A 14224-nucleotide genomic window follows, 5' to 3' on the forward strand; every position below is an offset into this window, starting at 1 on the left:
TCTCTCTCTCTCTCTCTCTCTCTCTCTCTCTCTCTCTCTCTCTGTGTCTGTGTGCGTGTGTATGAAGAAGTGGGAGGTAAAGGCAAGCCTGACCCTTTCTGAACTGCCCCCAGGGAGCCGCAGCAGTGTAACTAGGAGAGCAGCTGAGGCAGGAGAGACACCAGAGGCAGGATGAGCAGTTGGTCATATGTGCTCAGATATCAGTTCAAGAAAGAAACACTGAAGGAACATGCTCAGTTTAGAGCTGGCTGGGGTGTGATGTCAGGGGTCAGGATCAGCATCCTTGGTGCCCTTAGATGAGGAAAGGGTACAGGTCTGGGATGGTGGGGGTGAAGTGGGCAGGTGCTGGGAGAGGGAAACTTTGTGTTCTGGGCGAAGTTAAAGCTGAGAAGTATGGCTGAACCAATTCAGGAGGGAAAGAGAACTCTCTGAAGATGGCGTAGGCTGACATTCAACCCAAGTCCTCTACTCACCAGTCCCTGAGGTAAAACCAGGCTGCTGGAAGTTGTAGCTCTTGATTTCACTGTACCACCTATCAGCCACGTCCTTTCCTGTACAGAAAAGACACTTGAGGGCTCAGCAATAAAGTCTATACACCCCCTCCATCTTCTTTCCCAAACCCCAAACCCCCATTCCACACTGGATGTCTGACAAAGCATCAGTGAGGTAAAACATCAGGGTTACTCCCTGCAGACTCCAGGGGACTCAGGAAGATGCTTTCACTGGGTTGAGTTGAGCACTGGGGTCAAGGGTCCCCAGATGAGCTAGCCCTACATCTTGCCACTGAACCACTGTGGCATTCTGGACAAGGCTTTCCCTGCTCTGGACCTCTGCAACGGAGAGGTGAGACACAGTGCATCCCAAAGATCTTCTAGCGATGTTTTGAATTTCTGGGAGCCTGTCCCCATCCCACCTGGGGTCTGTTTCTAAAATACCCATAGGAATAAAGGGAGCTGAGCCAGTAGGCCAAGGGTCCTCACTGCCATTAGAAGGACCTTCATCTTGAGCATCCACTGTCAGTGTGGTTAAGGAAGCATTTCCTAGGATCTGTTGATCTCAGAGCCACAGCTCCATCAGGACATAGATGTCAAGACGAGTCACCCCAGGGACCATTTATAAAAAGCTGAGGCCGGGGTCCTCTTTGAGATCAACTGTACTGTTTTCTCAAGAGGAGAGACCCGGGAGCTGGGAAGTATTCTAAGCTCCCCAAAGATTCTAGTATGTAACCAGGGTACATCAACCCAAACTTCTTTGTGTAGGAATGGCCAGAGAGAGTACTGGCTTGATCATGGTGCCCTGGGATCCAGCATAAGGTCACTCTGGATAGAAGAGCATTCCTGGGGTCCTATCAAGTCTGCATCCACCCAGCACCCTTCTAGTCAGGAGAGGCCAGAGCCTGGGCCCAGAGTCTGTAGGCTGAGGAAGAGGCCCAGAGGCCCCGCCCACCAGCTGCCTTCCAGGCACATGGCTTTTGGGGAGGAGACAGCTGGTGTGTGTGTGTTGTGGGGTTGGGGGGTGACGCTAGGGAAACCAGGCATTTGGGGAATCCCTTTGGGAGCTTCCGGGAATGTGAGGCGGGGGAGGGAAAGGAGTCATTCGCTTCTGGGCTTTGGAGAAAGCTCCAGAGATAGTCACAGCTCTCACTATTTTCCTAAAAAGCTACCTCAGGGCTGCAGGAGATAGAGACTCAAGAATGTTTGTTCAGTGGGGGTGGGGTCATTCCCTCCCAGGTCCTGGGCAGAAAAATCATCTTTTTTCTTTTTCTTCCTTTTTTCTTTCATTTTTTTTAAAGAAAAATGCTCAATTTGGTTTTTTTTCTTTCTGATTATGAAAGCAATACACCTACAGTACACAAATAAATAATTTAGTAAAGCACAAGGGTGCTCTGGTGTCACAGAAGCAGGCTGAAGTCATACAGATGTTGTAGTCTCCAGCGCCCACGCCGCTGACTTTGACTTCTTCACCCGAGCTGTCTAGTCTGACTCATCTCTATACCGGCCTACTGGCTGTGGGCCAGCTACTGTGGTCAGCCCAGGCACAGATGCAGAGAATTCAGGGGTTCTCTCTCCCTTCCTGGGCCTGTGGCTCCACCATCACTGAACCATGAAGGGCAGCGTCAGGAGGAGTCCCCAGAAGCCTCATCCCAGGTCTAGCTGAGCACAGGAGGAGCTGAGAATGTCCTACCTGTCTGATCGTAGGATGCCCACGCAAGGTTCTCCCCACACTGGCCACGACTGGACTCTGGGCTGTGCTTGAGAATTCTTGTGCTGGCCAGGGCTTCCGAATACCTGCATAATGCATCTTCTTAGAGCAGGCCCAACCCAGGGACACCCTTACCTCCACACCACACACACACACACACACACACACACACACACACACACACACCATCCAACATCTGAGATTTGTATGGCTGAGCCTCCTTTTCTATCTGGGCTAACCAGATGGAGAGCAGAAACACTGGTCCTGTATAACCTAGGCCTCCCGACAATCCCATTTTCAAAAGATTGAACTGACTCTCAGGAGCAAAGGGACTTGCTTGGGCCAGCAAAAGAGTGGGTCCTTAAGTCTGGCTATAACTGTACCCCAATCACATCCTTTCAACCACCCAGCAGCCTCCATGACTGCAGAAGCAGCTCCACAAGTAGCCAGAGCCCGATGGCTGCTGAGGACTCACTGCTGAGCTTCCCGGTTGAGCTTCTTACAAAGCTTCAGTGGCGGGACACCGTGCTGAGCCCGGTACTCGTTGTGGGCCTTCAGGACCTCGTTGTTAAACTGTTTGGAAGCTGGAATGAGAGAGGAATGGACAACAGCTCAGTGTAGAGGGGAGACCCACCAAAGGTGTATTGGCACACTTCAGGACACAGAGACTGCCGGCCCCTCCCTTCCTCTTCATCCTGGTCACATTAGCCGTGTTGCACACCAATGTTCATTCTGCCTCTGTCACCACCATCACCTTCTGCAGATCAGAATTCTGTAGATTTGGATCTTCTGGGCCTTGTTGGGGATCTGAATCTTTATCTGAGGCAACGGGACACAACTGAGCAAAAGCAGGGGACTACCCAGATTCAGAGAGCTGTTGCTGGCCGCTGAGAGGTTCTGAGGAAGGAACAGGGCTGGTCAGACATTGCTAGAAGAACATGTCTGAAGGTGACTGGATACCTCAGACTAGACCAATGGAGTCTGGAACGAGCTGGGAGCTCAGGGAGAAGTAGCTTAGCTAGGGTGGGTGGTACCATATTGGACCAGTGAATACAGGAGGCGTGAGTGGATGGAGAAAAGGAGGGGGACACACACACAGAGGAGTGAGAGGGGTGGGATAGGGAGGGAGGGAAGAAGAGAGGAAGAGAGTCAGAGAGAGAGAGAGAGAGAGAGAGAGAGAGAGAGTCAGATAGTAACAACTAAAGAAAGAGGATCAGTGGCAGCAGCCTTGAGGGATGGACTGAGAGCATAGGGACAAGGACACTGTGGTGATGGGGAAGGAGGGCAGGATAAGCTGGCTGGGACTGTGGGGAGGGAAGAGCCTGTGCCCACCTGAATCACGAATTCAGCAAAGTTAACATCCAGAGGACTGGGGTTAGGGAAACAGGGGATGGAGGGCAGGGAGGTCAAGAGTGGACAAAACCCACACTGCTTCCGACCCCCTAAGCACCCATCAGCCCCTCCAACAAACCACTGCGCACCAAGCATCCGTCTGCTTTCCATCTACCCAGCATCAGCATCTGTGCATTCCTCCATTGCCAACATCTACCCATCCACCAACGCAGCACAGCAGCATAGCCTACCGGAGGATTGACCATTCATCCAGTCCAGCACTAATCTACTTGCCTGCTCCCTGAACACAGTCCCATGTGATGCAGGCAGAGAACGGCGAGGGTCATGTAAAGCAGACTCGTCATAGTGCAAGGGGAACCTGGGTAGGATCACACACCACGGACAGCCTTGGGAACCTAGGAATCCAACCCCCTCTGGAGACATGGGGTGCAGGGCAGGTCTATGAGTGAGCACCAGACTGGTCCTATCTGCTAAGAGTCTACCTTGTCAGGGTAGGAAGCATGTAGCTACAGTCATGAAGGAAGTGTTCAGGGCTAACTGCAGGCAGGAAGGAGGAAGAAATGAAGGTCATGGTTGGTGATCACGGTGTCCTAGGACTTTCTAACAAGTTACAGAGGAAGTAGACTGCCCTTGAGGACTGTAGGGTCCAGCAAGACTGCGTAGGAGATCCAGTTTCAGGACATGTGGTGAGGCAGGGTTGAAAGGGGCTCTGAACCTATTTGTGAGGTTTGGGGTAACAGGTGGGGGATGTGAACAGAAGGTAACATGGTAACAGGGTGGAGTCACAACCCGAAACCCTCGGGTCCTGGTGGTCAGAAGAGGTCCACACCCTTGTGAGAAGAAAGACGGAGATCAGGTGTCCTGAGGTAGGAGGAAACAGGTGGTGTTTAATAAGTGCAGAGTTTGCAAAGTGAAAAGATCCTGGAGCTGCCTCCCAGGCAGTGTGGATCCATCTGACACTAGGCAGGCACGCATGGAGCATCTGAGGGTGGGTTTCAGGTTTGGCATGCTGACGTGGAACAGGGGACATCAAATCACAGTCTTTCAAAAACTACGGGGAGTGGGGGGTAATGGGAATGAGGGCAACGCCTGGAAACAAGTCACAAGCTGGGTCTCTTGAGCTAAGGAGCCAGCAGGATGATGTGGTAACCAGAACCACACAGGCCCCTAGGCCAAGGGTGCGCCACCCTGCCTTGCACAAGAGGCAGAGAGGACAGAGCCAGAAGTGCGTGCAGGAGGTTAGAGTGGGGTCCTGTGAGAGTAAGCACCCACCGGGCTCTTTATCCTGGAGCTGAGATCGGGGGACACACTTGGGTGGGAGAATTCTGGTGAATTCTGGGATCCTATAGGACAAAGCTGAAGCCAGCGGGTAGACAGGGCGGGATGACAGTTTAGGCAAGACTAGGAAGGTCCTCTCTCCCAGTGAAAATGTTACTGGAGGTCTAAGGGAACAAGGTGGGGCCCTGGGATCTCTGAGAAGTAAGGGTCCACCTCATTTTCAGGACTCCATGATGGCTCTTCCTGTTTCAGAACTCCAAGATAATAGTGGGAAAGCAGAGAAGGGTGACAACGTGGCCACACTGAAGTCTGGGTTTAAACGACAGGCAAAGTGTGTATAAGGAAGTAGTTCTGGCCCAAGGTTGGCCCACATGTCAGCTCTTTTCAAGTTGTCAGGACTCTAGGAAGTCTCTTCCTGGAAGGTAAGTCCCTCCCCCTGGCTGGCACTGGGGCTACAGCCTTTTCTTTCCCCCAGCATGAGACTCCTGGGACATTCCAGTTCCTTGGCTTCACTGTCCCCAAAGTCTGCTTTCTGAAGTCTGTATCTCTCTTTAGGAAATATGTGCTTCTGCCAGGACTGTTAGGACTTTCTGAAGACAGAAGGGGCTTCCCCAGAGAAAGTGGCAAGCGACCTGCCTCTGGGGCCTGCGGGCAAGTTAGTCTCCATCCTTGTAAGTTTCCATGGGTGTGGGTGACAGAGATGAAGAGCTGACCTAAACTTCCAGGAGCTTCCCCGCCCTTCAGTAAATAGGCAGGGCAATAAAACAGGGGCTTGAATGAGCCACGTGGTCACAGTGAGGGAGGCACCCTGTCTCAGTGATAGACACAGCCAGGGCTTCCAGTCTCAGACAGGCGGGGGAAGGTCTGGTGGGACACCGTGAGGGACTCTTGAGACTCGGTGACATGCACACTGTCCAGAGCTCCCTGGAAAAGTGTTCGGGATCAGGAGGCAGGAGGAGGAGGGGGAGGAGGCCAAGGGTGCAGAAAGGGCCAGGAGAAAGGGAGCCACTTTAAAGCGGCGTGGGTGTTGGGGTCAGTCAGTACTGGACCTGTTGTGCTGGAGGTCCTGTCGACTCTTTAGCAGAGACATATAAGGCCTTTAAAAACTAGGTCAATGTACTCCCAGAACGGGGGAAGTTCCAAGGAACAAAAGTGAAAGTTCATGAACCAACACAAGATCAGTGCCAGGAGCTGACACCAGGCACAGACTCCAGCAGGGCCAGGTCCCTCAGCCAGGGCCTCTGCAGGAGATCACAAAGTCTCCAGAGAGGAGGGCTCTCTTGATTCCCTTAGCTGGAAGCCAGAGGCCCCTTCAGACACTTAGGGTTCTCTTAGGAGTCCCCTCCTACTCTGAACAGGACAAGAGCCCTAGGAGGCAAGTTATCACTGGTGACCACACCCAGCGAGGGGCACACCCTGCTTCTATAGAAAAACCCAAGAATACAGATAAAGTCAGAGTAAAACCTCCCGCCCACGGGCAGGCAGAGCAGACCCTAAGCTGCCCCACGATGGAGGAAGAGCAGGGAGCCACATTCAGTATTGCTAAGGAGCCAGAAAGAGGGACAGGCAAACCCATCTGCCCCGGGCTTGTGCTTCCTTCTTGTCTCCCACTGAGCCTTGGAGAGCTCACTAGTGGCTCACCACCCCTTGGAGCATCCTTTCCTCCCCACCTTCATGACTAGACTAGAAAGAATGTGCTGTGCAAGGGAGGTGACCTGCCCAGTTTCCCTTGCTGGTCCAGGGGTGTCATCAGGAAGGATCTAGGTCTGAAGCAAGGCCCTGTTCCGAAGTTCAACTTCAGGGGGACAACTGAAGCAAACAATAGGAGAAAGGATCCCAACCTGGTAGCTGTCTCCAATCTCTCACAGGAGAGATGAGGAAGGAAGGAAAGAAGAAACAAGTACATTTCTCAAGAGTGTCCTCAGAGCTGGGTAGGTCTGCCTGAGAGGCCTCCGCCATCTTGGGGCTGCAGGAGACCATGGAGGCTGCATAGAACAAAGGGGACGGCAGGACAGCTGCAAGGCTGGATGTTCTAGGTGGGGCCACTCCAGGTCTTTTGAGATCTTTTAGGGGCCTGAGAAAAGTGAAGGAATTCTGAGGTCTGTCTTCAGCCCCCACACCCATGCTTTTGGCAGGCAGCGTCTTCCCTCAGCACCTCTTCCCCGAGGCCTCACTGTCCTGTTCTGCTCCCCTCTCCAGACTCCCCACAAAAGATGTGCACAGGTCCCTCCATCCTCTGGACAAGAGGCTGAAAAGCAAATTGCTCTAGAAAAAACTGGTTTTGCATCTTCATGAAGAGTAGGGAGTGGATAACAGGAGGGAAAACAACTGTTTGTAAGGTATCTGAGTTCTTCCAAGCCTGGAAATTCATTAAGTGAGTGAACAGACAAATAAGTTATTCACATCAGGTACAGAGACAGAACTAGGAGTAGATCCCTGTCCTTGTTTCCGAATGAGGAGTCATATCTGGGGCAGCATATGAATTGCCTCAGGTCACTCAGACCCAGCGGGCTGGGTTAAAGCCAGAGGTAAGCACCTCCCTCCCCTCCTCCTCTCCTGCCTTCACTTTTGTACACTTGCTACTTGACATCCAACATCCCCCCTCGATGGTGAGAACAGGCAAGCAAGAGTTTCTTAGTGGCCTGTGGCAAGGGACCCATTTCTTGGAGATGGCCTTCTCCAAGCAGACCTGTTTGAAAGATGACGGTGTACACACACAGTCCTTAAATGACCGAAGCTGTCAGACAGCAGTGCCTGCTCAGGCTGCTCACGCAAGGCTTGCCCATGGCACGATCTGCCTACAGCAATGGCTCTCAACTTTCCTAATGCTGTGATCTTTAGTGCAGTTCCTCACGTTGTAGTGACCCCCAACCATAACATTATTTTCGTTGCTACTTCGTTTTGTTGCAAAACTGTAATTTTGCTACTGTTATGAATTGCAATGTAAATATCCGTGCTTTCCGATAATCTTAGACACCCCTATGAAAAGGTTGTTCCACCCTAAAGGGTTGAGTTTGTATACAAAGTTTACTGGGTCTGAGTTAGCCAGCAAAGTCACATTCTCTTTTGAGAACTTAGAAGAGGCAAACTTGTGTGGCTGGACTAGGGTACTAGTAAGTGAGTGTGAGTGCCTGTGCGGGTGACACCGGGACCTCCAGCTAGAACCTGCTTCCTGCCACCAGCTCCCTCTTTTCTTTTCTACTGAAACCTACATCAGCACCATTTGCAGCAGACTCATGTCTCTGCCTTCCCCTTCCCTGATGGCTCCCATCTTTGTCCTAGGCCACAGCTTCCTAAACTGCGAGGTAAGACCCTGTGTGAGCACACTGCCAACTGTGGAGGTGGTGAAAATTTTGGCAACATTAAAAGATTTCTGCATGCACAACCACCAAGACTTGACTTGAAAGCATGAGAATGGATCTGAGGTACTTCTGACAGTGCTCGGCCAGGTTGTGTGGTCGTCTCTCTGTAGCCTTAGTTCTGAATGAGGTTCACATGTACATGTCTCCACACCAGGCGCTTCTCGAAGCAGCTCATTTGCTATGGATGTCCGTGCTTTTATTGCACATATGAAGTGTTCTGCTCTTATAGAAACACAGTGGCTTAATTACTGGAAACACTTTTCTTCTGACATTTCTCAGTCAAATTAGTATAGCTTTGGATTCTATCTTATTAGAAACCTGTTTCTTCTCTTCCCTCTTCCTCCTCTTCCTCTTCTTCTTCCTCTTCTTCCTCCTCTTCCTCCTCCTCCTCTTCCTCTTTACATTTTTTCAGGATGTGTGTGAGCACTATGGTCTGTGTTCAGAGGCCAGAGGACAACTTATGGGAGTTGACTCTCTTCCTCTACCATTCAGGTCAATTTCAAGTCTTCAGGCTTGGCGGCAAGCGCCTTTACCCACTGACCCATCTTGTTGGCCCTATTATGCTTGATTTTAAAAATGGCTGTTGAGTTATTCGCTTGAGAGCAATAAGAAGCCACAGGAGATCTGGGGATACAGGTTAGTGGTAGAATACTTCCATGTTCAATCCCCAGCACCAGAAACAAACAAATCAGTGAATGGATTTTGGCTCAAGTTAGGACAGAAATTCCAGTGATAAACTCTGTATGATAGCACATGCCTTTAATCTCAGAGGCAGGTGGATCTCTCTGAGTTTGTTGAGACTAGCCTAGCCTATACAGCCAAGGCTACACAGTGAGACTGTCTCAAATGTGTGTGTGTGTGTGTGTGTGTGTGTGTGTGTGTGCGTGTGTATGTCTGTGTCTATCTTTTAAAATAAATCTCTTAGAGCAGGGGAAATGGCTTTTGGTAAATACTTGCCACACAAGCAAAATGATTTAAGTTTGGATTCCCAGGATTTCTATTTAAAAACAACAAAAACCAAACCCAAACCATAAAACTGGGCACAGCTGTAATGCCTGTAACCCTAGAGCTAGGAAGGCAGAAAGGAAGACCCTGGGGCTCTGGGGCTCGGGGCCAGTCAGGCCATCTGAATCAGCCAGCCCCAGATTCAGTGGGAGACCCTGTCTGAAAAGATAAGGAAGAGAGTGACTGAGGACACCCAGTATCTGCCTCTGGCCTTCGCTCACACAGGAGCACACAGAACACACACAATAATAAAACGAATGTCCGTATGAATTGTTAACAGTAAACATTTGACTTGTATGCTTGTTTAAGCCTGTACACCTGGAGTTGTATAAAATCTGTTGGGCGGGGCTACTTCTTTCACAAGTTTAAGAAGCATGGCCCTAGGTACTTGCAGTACTTTCGTCTGTAGGAAGGCAGTCTCTCCACTCTCTAGCTCCCTTCTGATCTTCCTCTCTGCCACACACTGGTCCTACCACACTCGGTGGCATCTGGCATCAGTAAGTTAGAATTTCCCCAAACCCTCTAGATCTGATCACTTTCTTCTGGCTGCTTTGATGAGCCTCTCTCCTGTGCTTTCCGCTTTCCCCACCCTCCTTCACTTGCAGACCTTGGGCTTGGGTCATTTCCCATCTCTTCCTGAGTCTCTTCCCCAGTCAGTTTCATTTAATCATTTCACAACTCAAATGAACATCCCCAAAGATCAGGCTGTCCCTCCGCTTTACCGAGACCACAGCTTGAAGGGGGGGGGCACAGAGAGAGATGGGGGAGAACAGTAGCAGGAGGACAGCACATGCGTAGTTCTAGAAAACTACATCTTAGAGCAGGAGCTGGAAACTACGTTGGGCTGGGGCAGAGAGGGGGTGCGCTTTTAATCCCAGTACCAGAGAGGCAGAGGCAGGTGATTCTGTGAGTTTGAGAGCAGTTTTGTCTCCCTAGGAAGTTTCAGGCTAGACAGAGGTAAGCAGTGAGACCATGTCTTAAAGTAATAATAGTAACAATAAATATTAATCAAATGAAACGAAGCTTTAGAGAATCCCTGGGCTGACTCATGGAGAGGAAGGAGTTAATTTTTCAAGTAGAGCTCTCTGAAGGCTTTCCCAGGTCTGCTGTCACTTGCCACACCCCCACCTTTCATCTTGTTTTTCTAATTACAGGCCCTTTTCCCCCTTTCCACTGCAAAGGATCATATGGAACACCATCTTTGTACAGATGGGTAAACTGAGGCACTGAGGGAGAAGAAAATATACTTAACATCACATAGCAAGTGATCAATAGGTCCAGCATCAAAAGCCAGGAATGTCACTAAACTTGGACGAAAAGCAGATTAGGACCAGGTCAAGGAAGACCACACTTCCCATGCATTTCTTGAGTCTAGGTCCTGGAGGACAGCTCTAGGGACTCAGCCGTCCTCATCAGAGGCTGACAGCCTATTGACTCCATTGAATGGTTGTCAACCTGTGGGCCGAGACACCCTGGGGTCAGTGACCACCCCTAGGGTGGCACATCACTTATATTTATATTACGATTCACGACAGAATCAACATTACAGTTATGAAGTAGCAACGATGTAACTTTGTGGGGGGAGGGGGTCACCAGCACGTGAGGAACTGAGTTAAAGGGTTGTAGCATTAGCAAAGTTGAGCGCTACTGCTCTAGAGCCTCCCATGAGGCAGGAATGACGTCCTAATAAATAGGAAGCCTTGGTGCCCAGGAGGGAGGAGTCTGAGGCAAGAAGATCTATTGCCCACCTGTCCCTTGTCTATGCAGGAGTGACAACAAATGACTCAGGGTGTGGGCTGTCCCTCTGAAGGAGGAGGGAGAGATTACTGATGGAATCCCCTTCACAGGAGTTGAGCACAGAAGGATGGGGAGGGTTTCAAGCTGGATGGGAGTGGTGAAGAAGACTGGGCTGGGACACCCAGGGGAAGGGACCTGAGTGACTGCCAGCCATCACAGCTGTGCGGCAGAGGGGGTGCTGCCGGTGGCCAGAGGGCCTGACAATGGGGTGGAAGGTGGCAAACAGGGAGCGACAGGAACACTGCATTTCAGAAACTTAAACTTTACAGCCAGAGTAGTGAGTGCGGGCGTCAGCAGGGCACAGATCACAGGGAGCAGCTCTGCACAGCACCCAACCTGACACAGAGGGGACTCAGGAGACGAGCCAGAAGAAACCGAAAAGGAGTCTCAGAGCTGCCTTTAGTTGGGTGGAACCAGACTAGCTGCTTCGCAGCCTGGGATGCTGCCACGGTTTGGTGACTTTTTCCCACTGTAACTTTGTCCTCCTCTGGAACAAAGCATAGCCACGCCTTGGCAGACTCCGACAGCTATCCCCATCAGCGCTTGGAAACTCTCACTGACGCAATCCCTGGCTCGCAGCCAGTGGGACCCTCCATCTCATCCCCTTCTTTCTTTCTCTCCTAGCTGGTGTTCTTACCGCTACCTCCGCCTCCAGGTTGGAACTAGAAACAGCTTAGCTGCTTCTTGGAGCGCTTTGCTAAGCTCTCCATCCCGCACCCCTCAGAGGTCCCGCATTGCAGCGAGAGTGACGGGAACCTTCCAGGGGTTCCCAGGGGATCATGCCCCAGATGGGGCAGGGTGACGGCGAGGGTCCAGGTGCTATCCCCGCTCCCAGGCGGGCCGTCTGGGTGGCTCACCTGATTTGCCCATGGCCTGCTGTGAGTTCCTCGACTCTGCTGCGGCTGCGTTGCGCTGCGCCGGGTAGCGGGTCCCAGCAGCTGGCCGGGGCCGGGAGGGGCAGGGGCGGCCACAGCCACTCCCCCGGCGCCGCCCGGCCCCGCCTTATAAGGCAAAGGCAGCTGCAGGCGGAGGCGCGGGGGGCCACCCCTAGAATTCATTTAGCCGGGTGGGATTCCGCCGCTGGCTAGGGCGGTCCAGAGGCGGATAGGGAGGCTGGTTCTGAGCGTGCCTCTTCTCCCAGAGCTGAACGTGCGCGCGCAAGACCTAGGGGAGAGCGCCACCCTTGTAGTTCCCTACGGTTCCCGCGCGACCGGGACAAGAAGACTGCTGTGCTCACTTGGCCTGGAGAGGTACGGTTCCTTCCGGCGCCACCAGGGGTCGGTACCCTCCCAGATTCAGTCTTCGGCGACACCACCCCCCTCCCAGATCCCCAGTGTTCTGCTTCCCCTTCCCAGTGACACCGCGCTCCAACCACGGCTTCTTTGGACACCCGCCCGCTATGCTCCCCCAGGTTGTAACTGAACCCTTCCCAGCCCTCCAGCTCCAGCAGCCCCAGGGTGGTGCACACTGCCCGACTTGGATCTATCCTTTTGACCCCCCCCCCCCCATTGCCTTTGAGACCAACCCAAATTCCCCACCGAGTTTGGATCCTGCACCCCCACACACTGGCATCATCTAAACCGAGTCCCCCTGGTTAATCCCAAACACATTTTTCTCACCATAAAAAGTTTAATGATTCACAGATTACAAGGACAGTTTGCCTCCCCCTCCCTTGGTACATATATATTTTAAAAATACACTTATTTGAGCCAGACATAGTGGCACATGACTTTATTCTTAGCACTTGGGAAACAGAACCTCGCAGATCTCGGGTAAGGCTTTATCTTTACATTTGTTTCATTGTGTGTGTGTGTGTTTTCAGTGGGGCCATTCATATGTCTGGGTGTTGGAGTGGCGTGGCATGTGTGGAAGTCAGAGAATCTGTTCTTTCTTTCCACTAACATGAGTACTGGGGATTAAATTTGGTCTTTATCTGATAAGCCATCCCACTAGGTACGTTATCTTCTCTTATCTTTTTTTTTTTTTAAAGATTTATTTATTTTACTTATGAGTACACTGTAGCTGTCTTCAGACACACCAGAAGAGGGCATCAAATCTCAATACGGATGGTTGTGAGCCACCATGTGGTTGCTGGGATTTGAACTTAGGACCTCTGGAAGAGCAGTCAGTGCCCTTAACCACTGAGCCATCTCTCCAGCCCCCTTCTCTTATCTTTTTTAGTTTACATTTTGAGACAGGATTTTCTGTAGCCTCAGCTGCTCTGGGAGTCCCTGTGTAGCTGAGAATGATTTTAAAGTTCTGATCTTCCTGCTTCTACCTCCTAGTACTGTAGACACAGGCACCCCCAGCAGTACACATTCTATGACTTTAAGTGTATTTTGTTTTTAGGTTATTGTTTGTCAGACAAGTCTCCATGTACAGTCTACTACTGTAGGTCAGGTCTGTACCACCACACCTGGCCAGAACCTGCAGCACGGAGGCTCAGGTGTATCCAGTAGGTTAGCGCAGAGCTAAAGACTGCCTTGTCCCCCCTCCAATATTCCTCCTCCATGGCCAGTAAATATGCTTCCTGACTCCTAGTACTTCCAAACAGGAGTAGAGTGGACACTGGTGCCTATCTGACTTAAAGGAACTTTTAGTGCTAGGTTGGGATTCCGACCCTGAGTTCAATTCTCTGCCTCATTTTGCTGACAAATTCCCATCGAAATGATCAAATGACTCAGGAGGAATCCCTATCACACCTAGAATCTCTAGAAAGCTATTTCAGAGGAACCAGAACTACAAGGCCATAAGGAAACAGCTGAGCACGGAGGACTCATCTTCTGTGTGCAGAGGACAAGCATCAGCTGTACGTACACGGTGTTCAGAAGTGTCTTCAGAAGGTGAGAGGGCTGGAGTCCTGGCTAGGCTAGATTCCTGCTCTGGTCAGTGCCGTCCATGGTTGGTGTGCTGTATGCTCTGTGAGCCAGCTTTACCAGCAGCAGGCCAGTAGTTCGCCAAACAGATTTACGAGCTGCCAAAACTGATGTCCACTAAGGGGGGCTGGGCGGCTGGGAAGGAAGGCGATGCCTTAGCCAGCAGACAGATAAGAGACAAGCCATACCAAACATCAGGCACCAAGAAGAGTGATGAACCCAATTTCTGTTTTGTTACCTAGCCTGGCCTCACGTCAAACTAGCCATGTAGCTGAGGATGGCCTTGTACTCCTTATTCTTCCGACTCCAGTTTTTGTTGGATTTGTCTCATTTAAGAACTTCGAGCCTTAA

At 51.2% G+C, this 14224-nt stretch overlaps 1 protein-coding gene across 2 annotated transcripts in view; it reads right to left on the reverse strand.

Moving 5' to 3' along the window:
* Glipr2 (GLI pathogenesis related 2) overlaps positions 1–11927 on the reverse strand; it is a 19354-nt gene extending 7427 nt beyond the window's left edge. Inside the window, exons 1-4 of one of the 2 annotated variants that reach the window (XM_028770244.1) lie at positions 11855–11927; positions 2678–2786; positions 2185–2288; positions 474–551 (exon numbers count right to left, since the gene is read on the reverse strand). In XM_028770244.1, coding sequence (XP_028626077.1) covers positions 474–551; positions 2185–2288; positions 2678–2786; positions 11855–11867 — 304 coding nt within the window. In that variant the 5' untranslated portion in view covers positions 11868–11927. The remainder of the gene's footprint in view (positions 1–473; positions 552–2184; positions 2289–2677; positions 2787–11854) is intronic. The other variant, XM_028770245.1, reaches the window with a different exon arrangement.
* Between the last annotated feature and the right edge of the window lie 2297 nt (positions 11928–14224).

This window comes from Grammomys surdaster, unplaced genomic scaffold (genome assembly GCF_004785775.1).
Source record: "Grammomys surdaster isolate TR1022 unplaced genomic scaffold, NIH_TR_1.0 199, whole genome shotgun sequence".
In the NCBI taxonomy this organism is placed as follows: domain Eukaryota; kingdom Metazoa; phylum Chordata; class Mammalia; order Rodentia; family Muridae; genus Grammomys; species Grammomys surdaster.